This window comes from Limanda limanda, chromosome 10 (genome assembly GCF_963576545.1).
Source record: "Limanda limanda chromosome 10, fLimLim1.1, whole genome shotgun sequence".
In the NCBI taxonomy this organism is placed as follows: Eukaryota; Metazoa; Chordata; class Actinopteri; order Pleuronectiformes; family Pleuronectidae; genus Limanda; species Limanda limanda.
The window spans coordinates 12,159,525-12,174,294 of NC_083645.1; the positions used below are offsets into that span (position 1 = coordinate 12,159,525).

The 14,770-nt window shown below is 44.0% G+C and overlaps 2 protein-coding genes across 2 annotated transcripts; one reads left to right on the top strand and one right to left on the bottom strand.

Annotated features, from left to right (window-relative positions):
- Positions 1-2,836: 2,836 nt before the first annotated feature.
- si:dkey-27i16.2 (regulator of cell cycle RGCC-like) lies at positions 2,837-7,095 on the bottom strand. The gene is made up of 5 exons (XM_061079654.1): positions 6,975-7,095; positions 6,027-6,191; positions 4,733-4,813; positions 4,031-4,093; positions 2,837-3,441 (listed from the first exon to the last, which is right to left on the bottom strand). Exons 1-5 carry the CDS (start codon positions 6,994-6,996, stop codon positions 3,434-3,436), a joined length of 339 nt encoding a protein of 112 aa, XP_060935637.1. The 5' UTR covers positions 6,997-7,095; the 3' UTR covers positions 2,837-3,433.
- Positions 7,096-8,331: 1,236 nt separating this feature from the next.
- Positions 8,332-11,420, top strand: pcdh20 (protocadherin 20). The gene is made up of 2 exons (XM_061078980.1): positions 8,332-8,393; positions 8,877-11,420. Exons 1-2 carry the CDS (start codon positions 8,346-8,348, stop codon positions 11,418-11,420), a joined length of 2,592 nt encoding a protein of 863 aa, XP_060934963.1. The 5' UTR covers positions 8,332-8,345.
- Positions 11,421-14,770: the final 3,350 nt, after the last annotated feature.

A 14,770-nucleotide genomic window follows, 5' to 3' on the forward strand; every position in this document is an offset into this window, starting at 1 on the left:
AGCATTGTGTGAAGAGATTTCAGAGCCTATACGTGACATTTATTACCATGATGCCGCCGACGATAGGTGATGAGGGCTACAACATGATATTCATTATGTCTTCATCTCTTAAGACCATTCACTGTCTCATCATAACATCAATTCATTTTAATTTATCAGCTAATGGACTCGGTTCATTCATCATTTACTCTGTTATCTAAACAAGGCGACTGGCTAACATATTGGCCTCTTACTTTAGTGCGCTGTCAATCAAACACCAGCCTCACAGTAATTAGCACACAAACAAAGAGGGGGTGTTCCCATAAGACAACCTGATATATTACATGTGATCCCACTGAAGAGGAATCTAATAAAAAGAAAAATCACACAGCATCATTATCAGATGGTCAGTTTTTCACATGCAATGAAAATGACAGCATGGAGTCAAACATTCAAGGCTACATCCATCCCACTGTTTTGGTTGGAAAACAGCGTGTCTACAATAAAATGAGCTCTGTCCACACAAGCATTTTGACTCAGCATCAGTTTTAATCCCTGTCCATACTAACAGGCCTGAAAACACATTTCACCTGACCTCTCACGTACACTGGGCAAGCACGTGCCAGTGTAGACAGAAAGCATTTAGTTGGTTGTTGCAGAGTTATCGCAGATAAGCAGTTGTATTATTGTAAAAAGCTGAATTTAATTGCACAACAGCTGTTAGCAAAGACAACAAGGTCACCAACGCTTGTCATTAATTATCCATGTTGCATTCCTTCATTGTTTCCAAATGTCTCCATTTCTGCCCGTCAACCCCAAAACGTGGGCAAAACTAAAACTGGGTCAGCAGCATTTCTCTTTTTGTCTCTGGTTTAGCATCTCTAAACGTGAATGTATCTGTATCAGAGTTGATTCATTTTCAAACAAGAACGGATCAGTAAGGATGAAGCCTCAGTGTGGGAGCAGTGTCCAGATCATTCCTTGTTTTCTTGTATCTCTATTGCTTTGAGCAAAGCCACACATCATTGAATAGATTAGGGAAATTGTTCCTTATTCAAGAACAAGAATAAAAGAATAGTTTGTATTTTAAATGACTATCGACAGGACAGGGGCCCCTCAGGGGGCCAAAATCAGCAGGGCCAGTGCCCCCCCTGGCCCCACCTTTGGATCTGCCCTTGGGAACTGATCTCAAACACACTGATACAATAGCACTCTGGGAAGCTGGGAATTCTAATTGAATGCCTTTCAGTTTCATCTTTACTACACCGACATGTTCCTGCATAGTTGCAGTTCCTCACCTAGAGCCTCAGAAAACAGGATGTGCCCTTTGTCTGAGGGAAGTTCCATCATCCCGAAGAAAATGTACCGGCTGCAGCAGCTGTAGCCTCAATCAGTCATATTCGCCTTTCTCTGAGAGGAACAGGCTACTCACCACCCCCCCTGTGTATTTCCCTATTGTCTGTAGTCATGGTCACTTTCTGCTGCCACTATTCCTCTTTTCTCTACAGTAATGTCAGATTTGCTCTCAGTGCTACACCCTTCTCAGCCCCTATCCCCCCCTGCACCGGCACAAGCTCTCGTCCTGGTCATCGGGGTTAAATAGTTGGCCCGAGTTCAGAGCTGACCTGAACTTTGTGTCTTTAAAAAGGAGTCATAAACAAGAGACGGTGCTAAATCTTTAATGTCCAGCCTTCCTTCCTTCGACCGCCTCCGCTGACATGTCAAAAAGCAGCTCCACCAAAGAAGTCTATTCCACAATATATCACTAGGGCCGCTGGTATGGATGGCTGGTTGTATCAACAACCTGTCCGGGGATTTTTAAGGAGGAGAGAATAAAGACTCAATAACTTGCTGGACTGTGAGTTCTCTGTTTCCAGAAGGCTAAACTTTTCCTTTACTTTAAACAGAATCTTATGTGTACTTACAGTACATGGACTGCATTTTTATAGCGCTTTTTCTGGTCTGATCGACCACTTACTACATGCTACATTCACACATGAACGGAAATTAATTTGCAGTTCAGTGTTTGGCCCAAGAACATTGACGCTCAGAGTTGGGGATCGACCACGGCCTTTCGATTAACGCCTCGCTCTTCCTTCCGAGCTGCAGCCGCTCCCCAATAAACAGCATAGATTAGGATTCGTCGACCTTAGCAGTGTAAAACTATTTATTGCATATTTCAGGTGGATTACTGCTGTTGTTGGTTACTATAAAAGTGAAAAATCCCATGTACAACTGCAACTTTCACCTCGCCACCTCATCGGTTTCCCTAAGCCGAGCTGCTGGTAAAGTTGGAGACATGTGACTGTCCATGGCTACACTGAAGTGACGGAGTGACAGATTGGAGAAGTCAAGCGAGGTAAGATTCTGAGAGGTTGTTTTACAGGGAAGCAAAGCAGATCGTTTCCTTCCTCCAGTACAGAGCTCAGAATTGTGTAAGAGTGTTATGATGAGAGCACAAAGTCTAAATTAGCATTGTTTCTATTCAGCACAACCAACGCATTTCCTCTTCAGGCTGTCTTCACATGGTTTCTGAGTTAGATGTGCGTTTCCTGATCACAGTTGGCAGAAGTGAAACTCAGAGCATAACCAGAATCGACAAACAGGAAGCAGACACAACAACCAAAGAAGAACGGGTGAAGGGTTCTCGAGACATGTGGTGCGATGCCGGCGACAGCAGGTTTAGCGAAGGGGAAAGAGAGAATATAGTTTGTTGTGGTCTATGTGGATGTGAAATGAGATGTGAAAAACTTTCAACAGTGTGTGTTTGTGTGTGTAAGGACAGCGAGGTCAAATTTACTTAGCCATGTCAACAAAGAATAAAATATAGTACAAAATAAGTCAAAAAAGTCTTTATTTATATTTGAATCCATCTATACAACAATTTATATGAAAAAATATATTATTCAAAACTGTACACTGGAAAAGAGGAGAGCATCAAAATTGCATTTAATGTTAAACAGCAGATCTGAACCCAAAGGATTTGAGATTAGTTAACTAAAGGGCCATCTGTGATTCTGAACAACATAAAGATCAACCTGTAAAAAAAAAAAAAAAAAAAAGGTATGTATGGCACTGCGGATTTAGGACTCTCACATAGCCCTGAGGAATTTCTAATGTGGCGTGAACATACTTTCTATACTCAAGGCAGATGAAAGCTTTGTCTAGTTTGGAGAATATGTTACACATATTGGATCTGATGCTGCAGGGACGTCATCTCGCCAGCTGGACACGGCGCCGCCGAGGGTCTGAGGGTGTTCTTGCATTTTTTTTTTGGAATGAAGTGCCCTTTTAATTTCTGATGTTAACCTTTTCCCCCAGAGCAGCTAGGGGAGCATTTGTTCCCTTTGGATCTGCTCGGGTGAAGATCTGCCTGTCTGCTCGGCAGTAGCCAGCCATGTCGCCCCCGGCCTGTTTCTCCCCCCCTCTGCGTGGCTCGCTGTCCGCTCTCTGTTCACATCTCTGCAAGAAAGTGTGGGAGAGAGAAAAACCACAAAAGCTCAGGAGCTTGAATAAGGGGCACACAGGCATATTAACACTCACACAAGCATGCACAGACTAATAGTGTAAAGATACAGAGGGAGTTGCAATTAATTCATAACATTAATTCTCTCTGTGTCGAGATAACTGATAGCGGAGAACGCATGCTTTGTTCTTTGTAGAGTGTCTGTGTGCAGAGACAGACATGCATGTGTTGGCAGTCCTCTGAAACACCACTGCTTTAGAACTGATAGCAGGATCACCATGCTTATGTAGTCAAGTACGCTATTATCACTAGAGGCAGTGCAGATAGTCCACCTGAGTCCCTAGACATGGCATTTACACACAAGAGGTGCTCAGAGATAAACAGCACAGAGGGGGGGTAGTACAGAGGAGAAACAAGCCGGCTACTAGTACATGCTCTGTTTTTCAATCTGCAACAAAACACGGACTCCACATGGACCCGCCGCACCGCCATCACAGGCTGCAGTCCTCTGCCTTGTCAGCTTAAGTGCAAAAGGAATAAAGCTAAGATTGAGTGATAGTGGGTGTAATTCTTTTAAATACGCACCAGCGAGTTCCCGGTCCAACATGTCGATAAAGCTCTCAAGTTCCCTTGTGTCTCCCAGCTTGGCTGCAGAGAGAGGAACAGAAAGAAACGGAATTTGAGAAAGTATAGAAAAAAAATATAAGCCAGCATGGAACTTTTTTTTTTGTGCAGCTCAGTTCACTGCTATTTCCTTTGGACCAAAAAGCTGAAAGCTAATCTAAGTCCCAGAATTACATCTGAACCAAACTGCTTTTGGACTGGCAAAAAACATTTTCAAGCTTCTTTTCTAAAGCACGGAGATAAAGCTGATCTTAAGCACTATAAGTCCTCGGCAGTATGATGGATCCCACTAGGATCTCTGCTGAATATATGGGAGGAAAGGTATATTGTGAAAACACAGACGCCTCCCGGTCACCTTCTTGGGTTCATCCATTGAGATTTAAGAGTAGTCTGTGCATTTGCATTAAACTAAATTCAACAGCTCCCCCCACCTGAGCCACCATCAGCATGAACAACCTCGGAAAAGCAGTGGGGGTGGTAGCTGAGACGTCGCAGACGCAGCGGCAGGGGCTTTGTTGTGTAAAAACAAAAAAGCGCTCGCAGCCTTATGTACAGAGTTTTGTGTGTGGCTGTGATAGTGATCAGAGCAACAGTGATAGTGATCAGTGTAAGACGCGAGGCTATGTGGAGAGAGAGAGAGAGAATGATGGAAGCCTCCAGTACCTTTCGGTGCCAGCGTGATGCCTGCTGTGTGAAGCTCCTCCTCGCTGGTGTTCAAACTGTTTCCCAAAGAAGCCTCGCTGCCTGGGGGGGGTTGGTGGAGAGAGGGAGGAGGGAGTGAGCGGAGGGGAGAATAAACTGAAGACGAGCACTGAGGCCTGCCAATGCAAATGATCAACAACAACAACAACAGTAATTTCTTCCACACAATGCAGGAGTTGCAGATAATGATAATAACATGCAGTAAAGTGAAGGTAACCGCCCTCACTGTTAGCGGCTCCCATGTGTCAGCTTTTTGAAAGCGGCTTGCCTGTTGAAACATTAGGGGGCCAAAATACTTTCAATAATGACGACACATGGGAGAAAGAAAACACACTCTTCTTTCATCTCGCAACCGCCAAACAACGGGAGCAAGAAAACAAAAAGAAAAAAACTCGACGATTACAAAAGATGGGGTTTCCATAAACGCAGTTCATTCCAGTACACAGCTATTGTCATGAGACAAAAAGCAGCCCATTTATAAAAGGAGTGTACAGGGAAGTGTCCTCTTGTAACACTAATTTCATGCAAATTAAAAGTGTCATGCGGCAGTTGTTAGGGCTGATAAAGGGCCGCAGCCACCGCCCACGGGGCCTTCCCAAAAGCTCACTCACCAGCAAATGATGCAGTAAATAATGTCTTTCCCTCCTTGTGCTCTTTACTTATAGTCCAGGCAAACTAACTCATATTTGGAGCCAAAAATCTAATTATTTGTAAAAGAATTTTTTTCAGCATAGATCATTTCTATGAGGTGTCCAGAACAACATACTAAAAGTCCTAAGAAATCCTAGTTGAGTAAATATGTTTAATTCTCATCAATCCGAGATGAAAGTACCTGACCTATGAAAAGTAACCTTTTTTGTATTAAAGGTTTCTTTGAAATTAATTTAAATATGCAAATGAGCTATACACTAATCGAATATGCCCAAAATACACCCAAATAGGCTTTATTTGTTCCTTTACTCTTACCACAATTAAACTTTACATGGTAAAAGTATACATGAAAAGTAACTTATTTTGTATTACAAGTTTCTTTTGCCTGGCCTTATTGGCACACATCTCGGATTGATGAGAATTAAACATATTTCCTCAACTAGGATTTCTTAAGACTTTAAGTATGTTGTTCTGGACTCCTCATAGTAATTATCTATGCTGAACAATTATTTTACAATTAGTCTGTCGTAAAACGCTACTTTGCATGGACTATTAGAGCAAGACATTGTTATAATCACAGTGACATGTCCCCTTCATCACTCACTGTAATCAGAGTCCTCAACTCCGCTGTCCTCCCCCTGCCCTGTGCGACTCTTGGCCTCCTGCAGGATCTGCTGGTAAGCGTCCGCTTTGCCTTGAGACGGAGCCTTCAGCTCCTCCACCACGTCCTGGAACTCCTGGAGCAGCTCGTCCAGTTCCAGCTCCAAGTCTGTGGAAAAAGTGACAGCAGTTGGAAGGAAGTCACGTTACCTCACCGGAGGAGAATGTTAAGATCAGCTGAGGCATTTTCATACGAGGCATCTTAGCACTGACGGGCAGTAAATTACTCTGTGATATAAGTTTAAATTATATGCATGTGTACAAAAACCCGTCAAGGTCAAATCACGTTTAAAAGCCCTAGTTAAGCTCAGGAGATTCCAAAATAAATAGCTTACAAATATCTTCTGGGTCAGAATTAAATAAAAAGCTAAAAGAAAAAACCCTGGAGTTCTATCGTATGCCAATGGGCTGTGTCAGAAAACTGTGTAAAAATAAACTAGCCCATAAGGCATAACAACTAAAAATACCTGGTCTGTTAAACTGTGATGGAAAAATATTACACAAATCAAAAGATCTGTGCTTTGCAGTAGATCAAAACTGCAGTAAACGCACAATCATAAAATAACAGATGCAGTTTAGGATCAACACAAATTAATTTAATTATCAAAACAGGCATGCGACAAAGCTGCAACTAAAGTTCACTATAAGAAATAAGGTTATAAACATTTTTTAATTTTGTAGGATATAGCATGAACATGTACTCAAAATCAAAATGTGCCCTTTGGTTTAAGTCGATGTAAAATATACCAACAAATAACATGGTATAGAAAACGTGTAAAATTAAATTATTTGTGGAAAATTAATAGTAAAATAAATGTGACACTGGTGGTAGCAGTCTGTTAAAGGCCTGTAATCATATAAATCTAATTGCTCAGTGTCGGTCGGGACTCACCTGCATTAATGGGGCAGGACATACTGGAACAGTGAAATGAAGACGCCGTCGAGCTGCTCTGTGTGTGTCTGTGAGAGAGAGAGTGAGTGTGTGTGTGCGTGAGCGAGAGAGTGAGTGAGTGTGTGACCTGAGTGGTTTAAACTCAGGACAGCACTGTAGTCTTTTATCATGAAGCCCTCAGCCAATCACGTCACACAGAAACCTCAGAGCACATGAGGGAAATAAAGGGGGCGGAAAGTTGAAACGGAAAACCACACGCATGAGACAGACGGAGGGAAAGAAGAAGACAGTATGCAACTCCACTTTAGGGTCGCTTGGGTTTTTTTGTTTTTTTTCCATGGTTTCGAATTAAAAGTAAAACGTGGAGTTTAAAAAAAGTTGATATTCCTCCGTGTGGTTTGAAAGGGTGTTCACACTTCAGCAGTTGGCAACAGAGAGGTTTTACAGAGGAACTTTAAGAGTTAGTGTATAAGCTTTATGGAAGAATAAAACTGTGACCATCAATCCAAGTACACTGTAGAAGCTCTGACACAATACACAGTCAGGTACCATCTTTAAAGTTATACAGTCTACCGGGATGCTTTTTATTCCACAATATATTTTTGATTGGCGGCATTTTTACTGAAGGTCCTGACCATAGTGTTCCGGAAAGTAAACGCACCGGAATAAAAGAGCTCTTTCTCCACGTATCCACACAACAGTTTCATTTTATAAATGTTGTTAGTGCTGCAGTACCTTGCTCTGCCGATAGAGGCCGCTCAAAGGAAAATGTCCTTCCAAAAAGCAGCTATGCAGGTATGAGGGTCACATGAGGCCATTTTCACTAAAGACCCTTTGCTGTTTAAAGTAGTGGTAGAAATACTCAGATAAAATATATAAAACAGTTTAAAATACTCTATTACAAGGAAAAGGTCAACGGTTAAACTGAAACTAAAACGTTGCCCCAGGCACTTAAGGTGCTTAGGGTAAAGTTAACAGTTAATTATGATATTCATTTTTTGTTTAATACAGAAAACTGCATTGTGGAACGTGAACAGAAATATGCGTGCAATCACATTTGACACCTCCATTTAAATCCTGTTGTGTAGACTTTAGAGATATGTACAAAACATGAGCATGTGCCTACTCATTATTTTATCCTTCAGGAATTTGAGTTGTTGTAATAACACGTGTTTAAGTGATGCCGGTGAAACCTGTTGTCCCTCCCTGACGTCTCCTGTGTCAGGCTCACACACACACAGACAAGGTAGGCCAAGTGTTGAGGGAGGGGCATGTGATGCATTCTGCCTTCAGCTGTACAGGTTTAGGTTGCTGCCTCCGTCCGCGGCGTTCAGTCGCTGCCGTGGAACCTGGGAAACATGTGTGCGGGCGATGGGTCATGGGACTCCTGATAATATGAACTGGGCTGGACTGCTGCAGGTCAGTGAGCCATTGTGGTCTCTGTGTTTCTGAGTGACGGGGTGAAACTGTAGTGTTATTCTGTATTGTGTCATTAAAACAATGTACTGAGTATGTGCTGGAGGACCCGATGGAGACAACAGCTATATTTAACAAGCTATCCTCAAATATATGAAATACTGAAAAATTTGTAAAAACTGTAGAAATGTACACAAATGTTTTGTTTTTTTCTAACATCAAGTCCATGATTTCCTGTCTGCCTTTTGTTATGGGTGTACCATTCATATGGGAGTGTAATTGTTTGGACGTCAGTGATAGAGATCACGTTACCTTGTTTGTGCAGTTGCATGCCTTTCAAAGAGCTCACTGAGGCATAAGGTTTAAATTACCTGAAAACTTAATGTCAGAATAAAGGGCAAAAATATGGTTGACAAATAATCGCTTCAAATAATACAAAATATATATATGTATGTTCTGCTCACAGTTAGTTTTTTTCTCCGACAGAATCTGCTGCTTCTGGTCCATCTCAGGCAGATCGTATGTGGTTCTGTCCGGTTTTCCGTCCTGGAGGAGCAGGAGCCTGGCACTTTCGTCGGGTCGCTTGGTGAACACTTCCCACCCCCGTACCAGCTCCTAAGCCAGGACTACCTGTCGATGGACACAAACACCGGGAATGTCTACACCACCGAGAAAAAGATGGATCGTGAGGCCCTGTGCCCCGAGGAGACAAAAGCAGAGGAATGCATCATTCTGCTCTATGCCATTGTCAGGCCCTCAGGAGACCTTATACAGTTCCCTGTGATCATAGAAGACATCAATGACAACACCCCTTGCTTTGAAAACAGTGACATACACCTGAGGATTTCTGAAGACGCGTCTGTGGGGACCAGTTTCTTATTGGATGACCAGGCTCAGGACAGGGACGCCGGTCTGAATGGAGAACTACAGTACCACCTTGAATATTCTGATGTTGATGATAATGGAGTTTTCGGTTTAAAAGTCGAGGAAGACGGGCTTTTCATCATGCTGGTTGTCCAAACAGCCCTGGATAGAGAGACTAAGGACCAGTATCAGATAGCGCTGGTTGCCACTGACCGGGGCGCCGGCCCTTTAAGTGCTACAGCAACTTTAACAGTCACGGTGACAGATGTTAACGACAACTGTCCGCGCTTTAGCAGTGACAGCCCGAGCAGTGTCACCATCCCCGGAGATTCCCCGAAGAACATGCTGGTGGCTCAGGTCAGAGCCGCAGACCCAGATTTAGGCCTGAACGCTGCCATCGCTTATTCCCTCAGTCCCAAAGTCTCCGAGCGGGCCAAGAAGCTCTTTAGCCTCGACAGCCACACTGGGTACATCACACTAACACAGGACCTCTGGAGTGACAACTCCGAGGAGCTGGTGTTAAAAGTGTTAGCTAGCGGCCATCACTGCCCCCCAGCAGACACTCAGGTAACGGTGCGTGTGCTCCCCAAGGCGACCCAGGAGCTGACGATCAAGATCGGGTTCATAGTGGAGCATGAAAACCAGACGATGGTGTTACCGGAGAACCAGCCCCCCACCGTCTTAGCTGTTCTAGAGCTGGAGGGTGACAGCAGCTTTAAAGGCTCGTCTCTTGCCATCGAGGGCGAAGTGCCTTTCACTTTGAGCCCGCAGAATGGCAAATATCTGCTTTCCACATCAAAGCCCCTAGACTACGAGTTGAAAAGCGAACATCAGATTTCTGTGATCGTCCACAGGAGATCAGGGGAAGTGTCTGCTGTTACTCCCTCAAGGCAGGTGCTCAGGGTAAAGGTGGCAGACGTCAATGACAATCCTCCGCATTTCCCCCAGTCTCATTACCAGCTGGAGGTGGTGGAAAACAACCAGCCAGGAATGCCACTGCTGCAGGTCTCAGCTTCAGACGCAGACAGCGGAAACAACAGCAGGGTGACCTACACGCTGGACAAACACACATCTACCATCTTTAACATTGACCCTGTGACAGGTCAGCTGTCTGTGTCGGCCTCTCTTGACAGGGAGCAGCAGGCTGCACACAACCTCACCTTGTTTGCACGAGACAGCGGCTCTCCTCCCTTGGAGTCCGTGACCACGGTGTCCATCCGTGTTCTCGACCAGAATGACAATGCACCTGTTTTCCGAACCTCGCACTTCATCTTTTTCGTCCCAGAGAATGTGCCGCCCTTCACCCAGGTGGGAAGAGTTGGGGTGACCGACCCAGATGAAGGGGAGAACGGGAACACAGAGCTGCGTGTTGTAAACAGCAGTGGAACCTTTGTTGTGGACAACGGCCAGGGGACGCTTCGCACCAACACAAACTTGGACCGCGAGACAGAGGGCCACTACGAACTCTACCTGCTGGCCAGCGATCACGGGCACCCGGTGGCTTTGACGTCCAGTGCCAGGGTGACTATCTTTGTGCAGGACATCAATGACAACCAGCCAAAAGTAATCCTTCCCAGCAGTAACTCCTCATGCCTGACCGTCTCGCCCTCTGCGGTGGCAGGCAGCACGGTGACAAAGATCCATGCCATCGATGAGGACTCTGGGCTGAACTCAGAGATCACGTACACCGCCGTGGCGCCAGAGTCGGTGCAGAGCAGCAGCCCTTTCCAGGTGGACTCAAGGTCAGGGAACATCACCTTAGCTCAGCGGCTTCTACAGAAGGACCTCGGAATGCATCACCTGTTCATTGTGGTGAGAGACGGGGGGAAACCGATTCCTCTCTACAGCACTGTCTGGGTTAATCTGCTGGTCAACGACAGCACGGAGCCCTGCCACTTGGACCGGGCCCCCACCTGGACGGGGACACAGCAACTGGCTCAAACCCCCCCACGGGCCCCCATGTGTGAAGTGGAGTCTCCGTCATCTGCTCAGCTCACATTGTTGGCAGGCGTGGGTTTAATGCTGACATCCGCATGTTTGCTTTCGGTGACAGTCGCTTTATACCTGAAACAGAGGAGAGGAAGAGCGCGGCGGAAGACGAGCGAAGGGTTTGAGGAGAATAACATTCCGCTCAGGCACAAAGACAAATATTACTCCGATGAATAACAGAATAAAATCCTTACTCATACAGTGTCAAAGATGAATGCAGCCTGTGAAATAAATGTATTCTGAGTAATTGTCGAAGGCTCCTTGCATTTTAATGATCAAATTTGTTGAATTATTCCGACAGTGTGTTCAAGCATTTGTCAACAGAAAAAATATGTGGAAATAGGGTCGATCCATTTTCCGATAAAAATCCCCGTCAGCTTCCAGGAGAGTAAATAAAAAGTGATCCGATAAGAGAAATATTTGAAGTTTCTTGTAGAAATGTCAAACACCAGAAATTGACACTGGTGATGCATACAGTATAATCCCGACCAAGATAAAGCGCATCATGGCAAAGCATTGCTGATACACAAGTATTATCAATAGGGATTATGAGTGCTAGAGCCAGTGGAAGACTGAAGTCATGGTCTGCTGAGTGGATTGGGCCTTTCTCAGATTTCTAACTGGGAGTGATGGGAAGTCATTCATTACAGGAAGGGGTTTGGCGTTCCTCTGGTGTGATGAAAGCGTCCGAAGAAGACGCTCCAGCTCTGAGACGAACGCAGGAGGCGGACAGCGGGTGAGGACAGGTGAGAGGCGACGTGTGGGAAGGGACACCGCCATCTCAAGTCACCGCCTCACACCTGTTACCTGATCGCGCTGCTCGTCACCTGCGGCGCTGGATCGCACCCAAAAATGAAGAAAACCTAGTGTGCCGTGCTCAGTAAGCAACCGGGCTTGTTTTGATAGCAGATGTTTGGAGGGAAATCACACTGTGTTCAAAGAAATCTTTACAAAAAGGCAGCTGCTCTCATGAGCCGCTGATACATTTGTATGCTGGAGGACAATGGAGATATCAAACCAGGTTAAGTGGTGCGTTTAGAATGAGTGAGTCGAGGAGGAATCGCGTTCACAAATCTGCGAACACACAATTACAGAAAGAGGATGCATTAATTGCTTGCGTTTGCAAAAGAAAATGTAGTTTTTATCTTGACGGTATCGTGAGCTATCGAGTGATCCTTTCAAGACGCACCTGCGCCGGAGAGCAGGAGGGAAGCCGAGAGTCGGAGTCTGTGAAACACAATGTACAACAACCTAGTTAGTGCTCGACAAGGCTTGTACAACGCGAGTTGTGTCTCTCTGAGGATTTGCGAGCGAGCAGCTCAAAAAATAAATAATCTAATAGCCTTGTACTCTGAGACTCACGGCATTAACTCAGAGGAAATAAAGAGCCCCATAACAAAATTACAAATTAAAGTAGCCTCTTAACATGAGGAATTACAAATCCCATTTGATTACAGCATTTGCACATTAATATTGAAGAATGGGGATATGTGGAGTTTTTCAATAGAGACATTTTGACATTAAAGAAAAACACTGATACACAAAGTGTTTTTTACTGCATCATGTTTGGAGACAAAGCTGATTTTTCCTCTACAAACGACTGGAACTATGGAGTTCTGCTGACTGACTGTCGATGTCAGGAGAAAGTCTGCCATCTCCTGGACACAGACGCAGCTGAATCGGGCTCTTTTGGTGTTTGGCCAGAGGGAGGAGATGAATCAGAGTCTCTCACTCCGCCACAGTCAGGTCGCCTGAGATCAGTGATGTTTCCCTGCCGCATGCTGCTCTGCTCCACTCACAGCACATTTCATTTATTTTTTTCTCCATCTCCGGCACAAACGTTTGATAGTGGGTTATGGGGTTGCATGAGTTGAAGTGGACAAAGAAAAACCAGCTGGCACTGAACCAAAACACTTAGCGGATTTCATTCTCTAAAAAACACATCAGGGATTTTATGATCACACAAAATAACAATCAGATCTAATTGAAATACCAGTGATTTTTCACCCCTCAACATCCCACGTTAAAAGTTTCTATTTTAATTCTTTAGAAATTGAGTCCTCCACATATTCATGTTCTGTGAATAACACTTGAAGCTTGAATTTCTTGAAGGAACATCCAAGGACCAAATAGAATATAAAGAGATATCTGATTAAGCTTTTATTACTTTTACCAGCTGGGACAGCTGATCTTTCCTGTTCAGTACAATGTAGAGTCGGACGTTAAATCACTAATTATCGAAAATTCACAAATATCAATATAACAAAAGTCAAAAATACATACATTTAGGCTCATTCTTATACATTGTTGATGAAGTGTTACACACAATTGCTCTACACCAGATTCCATGCATGGTGGAAGCACTCAAATACTTAAGTAAAAGTAAAGAAATGGACAAAAATGTACTTAAATAAACTTTTCTACTAGAGTAAAAGTAAGTGGGTACTTGCTTTTAAAATCGACCTGCCGAGCCTAATATTCCCTGATGCAGCAGTCTACTATACTAATAACTGTGCCTACAGTACATTTTGTTTGATTACAAGAAAAATACAGTATGTCATATTAATAAAGAAAACTGCAGCTGATGCTACTGAAAACACTTATCGGAGGAGGAAGGGCCAAGTGTTACCTGCCTGCATTATTGGATCAGTGGATCAGTAATACATTAAAATATATTAAAATCCATGAGGACATGTCTCGCAATGCACATAAAAAAATGTAGAAAGTAGACATTTGTTATGTGGAGCAAAAGTGTATTACCCTAAAACAAATCTACTTAAATACACATGAAAATGTACTTGAGTAACAAATTATATGTACTTGGTCAAATGTTTATGAGCACGTTTGAAACCACAACCTTCACCCAGGAGCATGACTCAGTCAATATAAATAAAATAATGTATTATTTATTTTGATAATTATCGCCCTTGTAGCACATCTCTAAGATTACAGCCAAAAGCACGTATGACATTTCCTCATGTGTCGAGCGCATCTCCTGACTGTCCATAGGTTTATACTGATGCTGTTTAATCTCACAAATGTCCTCCACTGCTAGACACGTCACAGACTTTCTGAGTGATTCATGAGCGTTTTCTCATTTGATTTTATTTATAAGGCTGGAAATAAAAAAACGAGAAACAGAGGCCTTGGTGAAGCAGGGATTGAAAGGGCCTGCAGGGCTGGAATGACCAGCTCATGAGAGAAGTTACATTCATTTTCCATGGGAAGAGAGGGGGGGTGGAGGGGACACTTTCTCCCTTTTGAATTTGCATAAATTGCAAGTTGTGCTCTCTCTCTCTATACGCGTCAACAATGAACTTAGTACATTTCTACAAGCGCAGGAACCTTGAACTCCTCATTATTCTCTCCGCCCTGGGGCCCGTTGAAAAGCGACATTGTTTCTTTAAGATCGCGCTCGCACTCATCGGCGGGTCTGTCCATTGTTCAGGGAACAGAACGCGAGTTGAGGTTTGATATCCGGGGGCCGGAGGACACTAAGTTTGCGCATATCATCATCATCCTCATCA

Bases quoted from the DNA above. Each gene is read 5' to 3' on its own strand.
- pcdh20 (XM_061078980.1), top strand. From the start codon at position 8,346: ATGGGTCATGGGACTCCTGATAATATGAACTGGGCTGGACTGCTGCAG. The intron at 8,394-8,876 runs GTCAGTGAGCCA...TTTCTCCGACAG, and splicing joins ACTGGGCTGGACTGCTGCAG to AATCTGCTGCTTCTGGTCCA.
- si:dkey-27i16.2 (XM_061079654.1), bottom strand. From the start codon at position 6,996: ATGTCCTGCCCCATTAATGCAG. The intron at 4,814-6,026 runs GTGAGTGATGAA...AACCCCCCCCAG, and splicing joins AGTTGAGGACTCTGATTACA to GCAGCGAGGCTTCTTTGGGA. The intron at 4,094-4,732 runs GTACTGGAGGCT...CTCTCTCTGCAG, and splicing joins CATCACGCTGGCACCGAAAG to CCAAGCTGGGAGACACAAGG.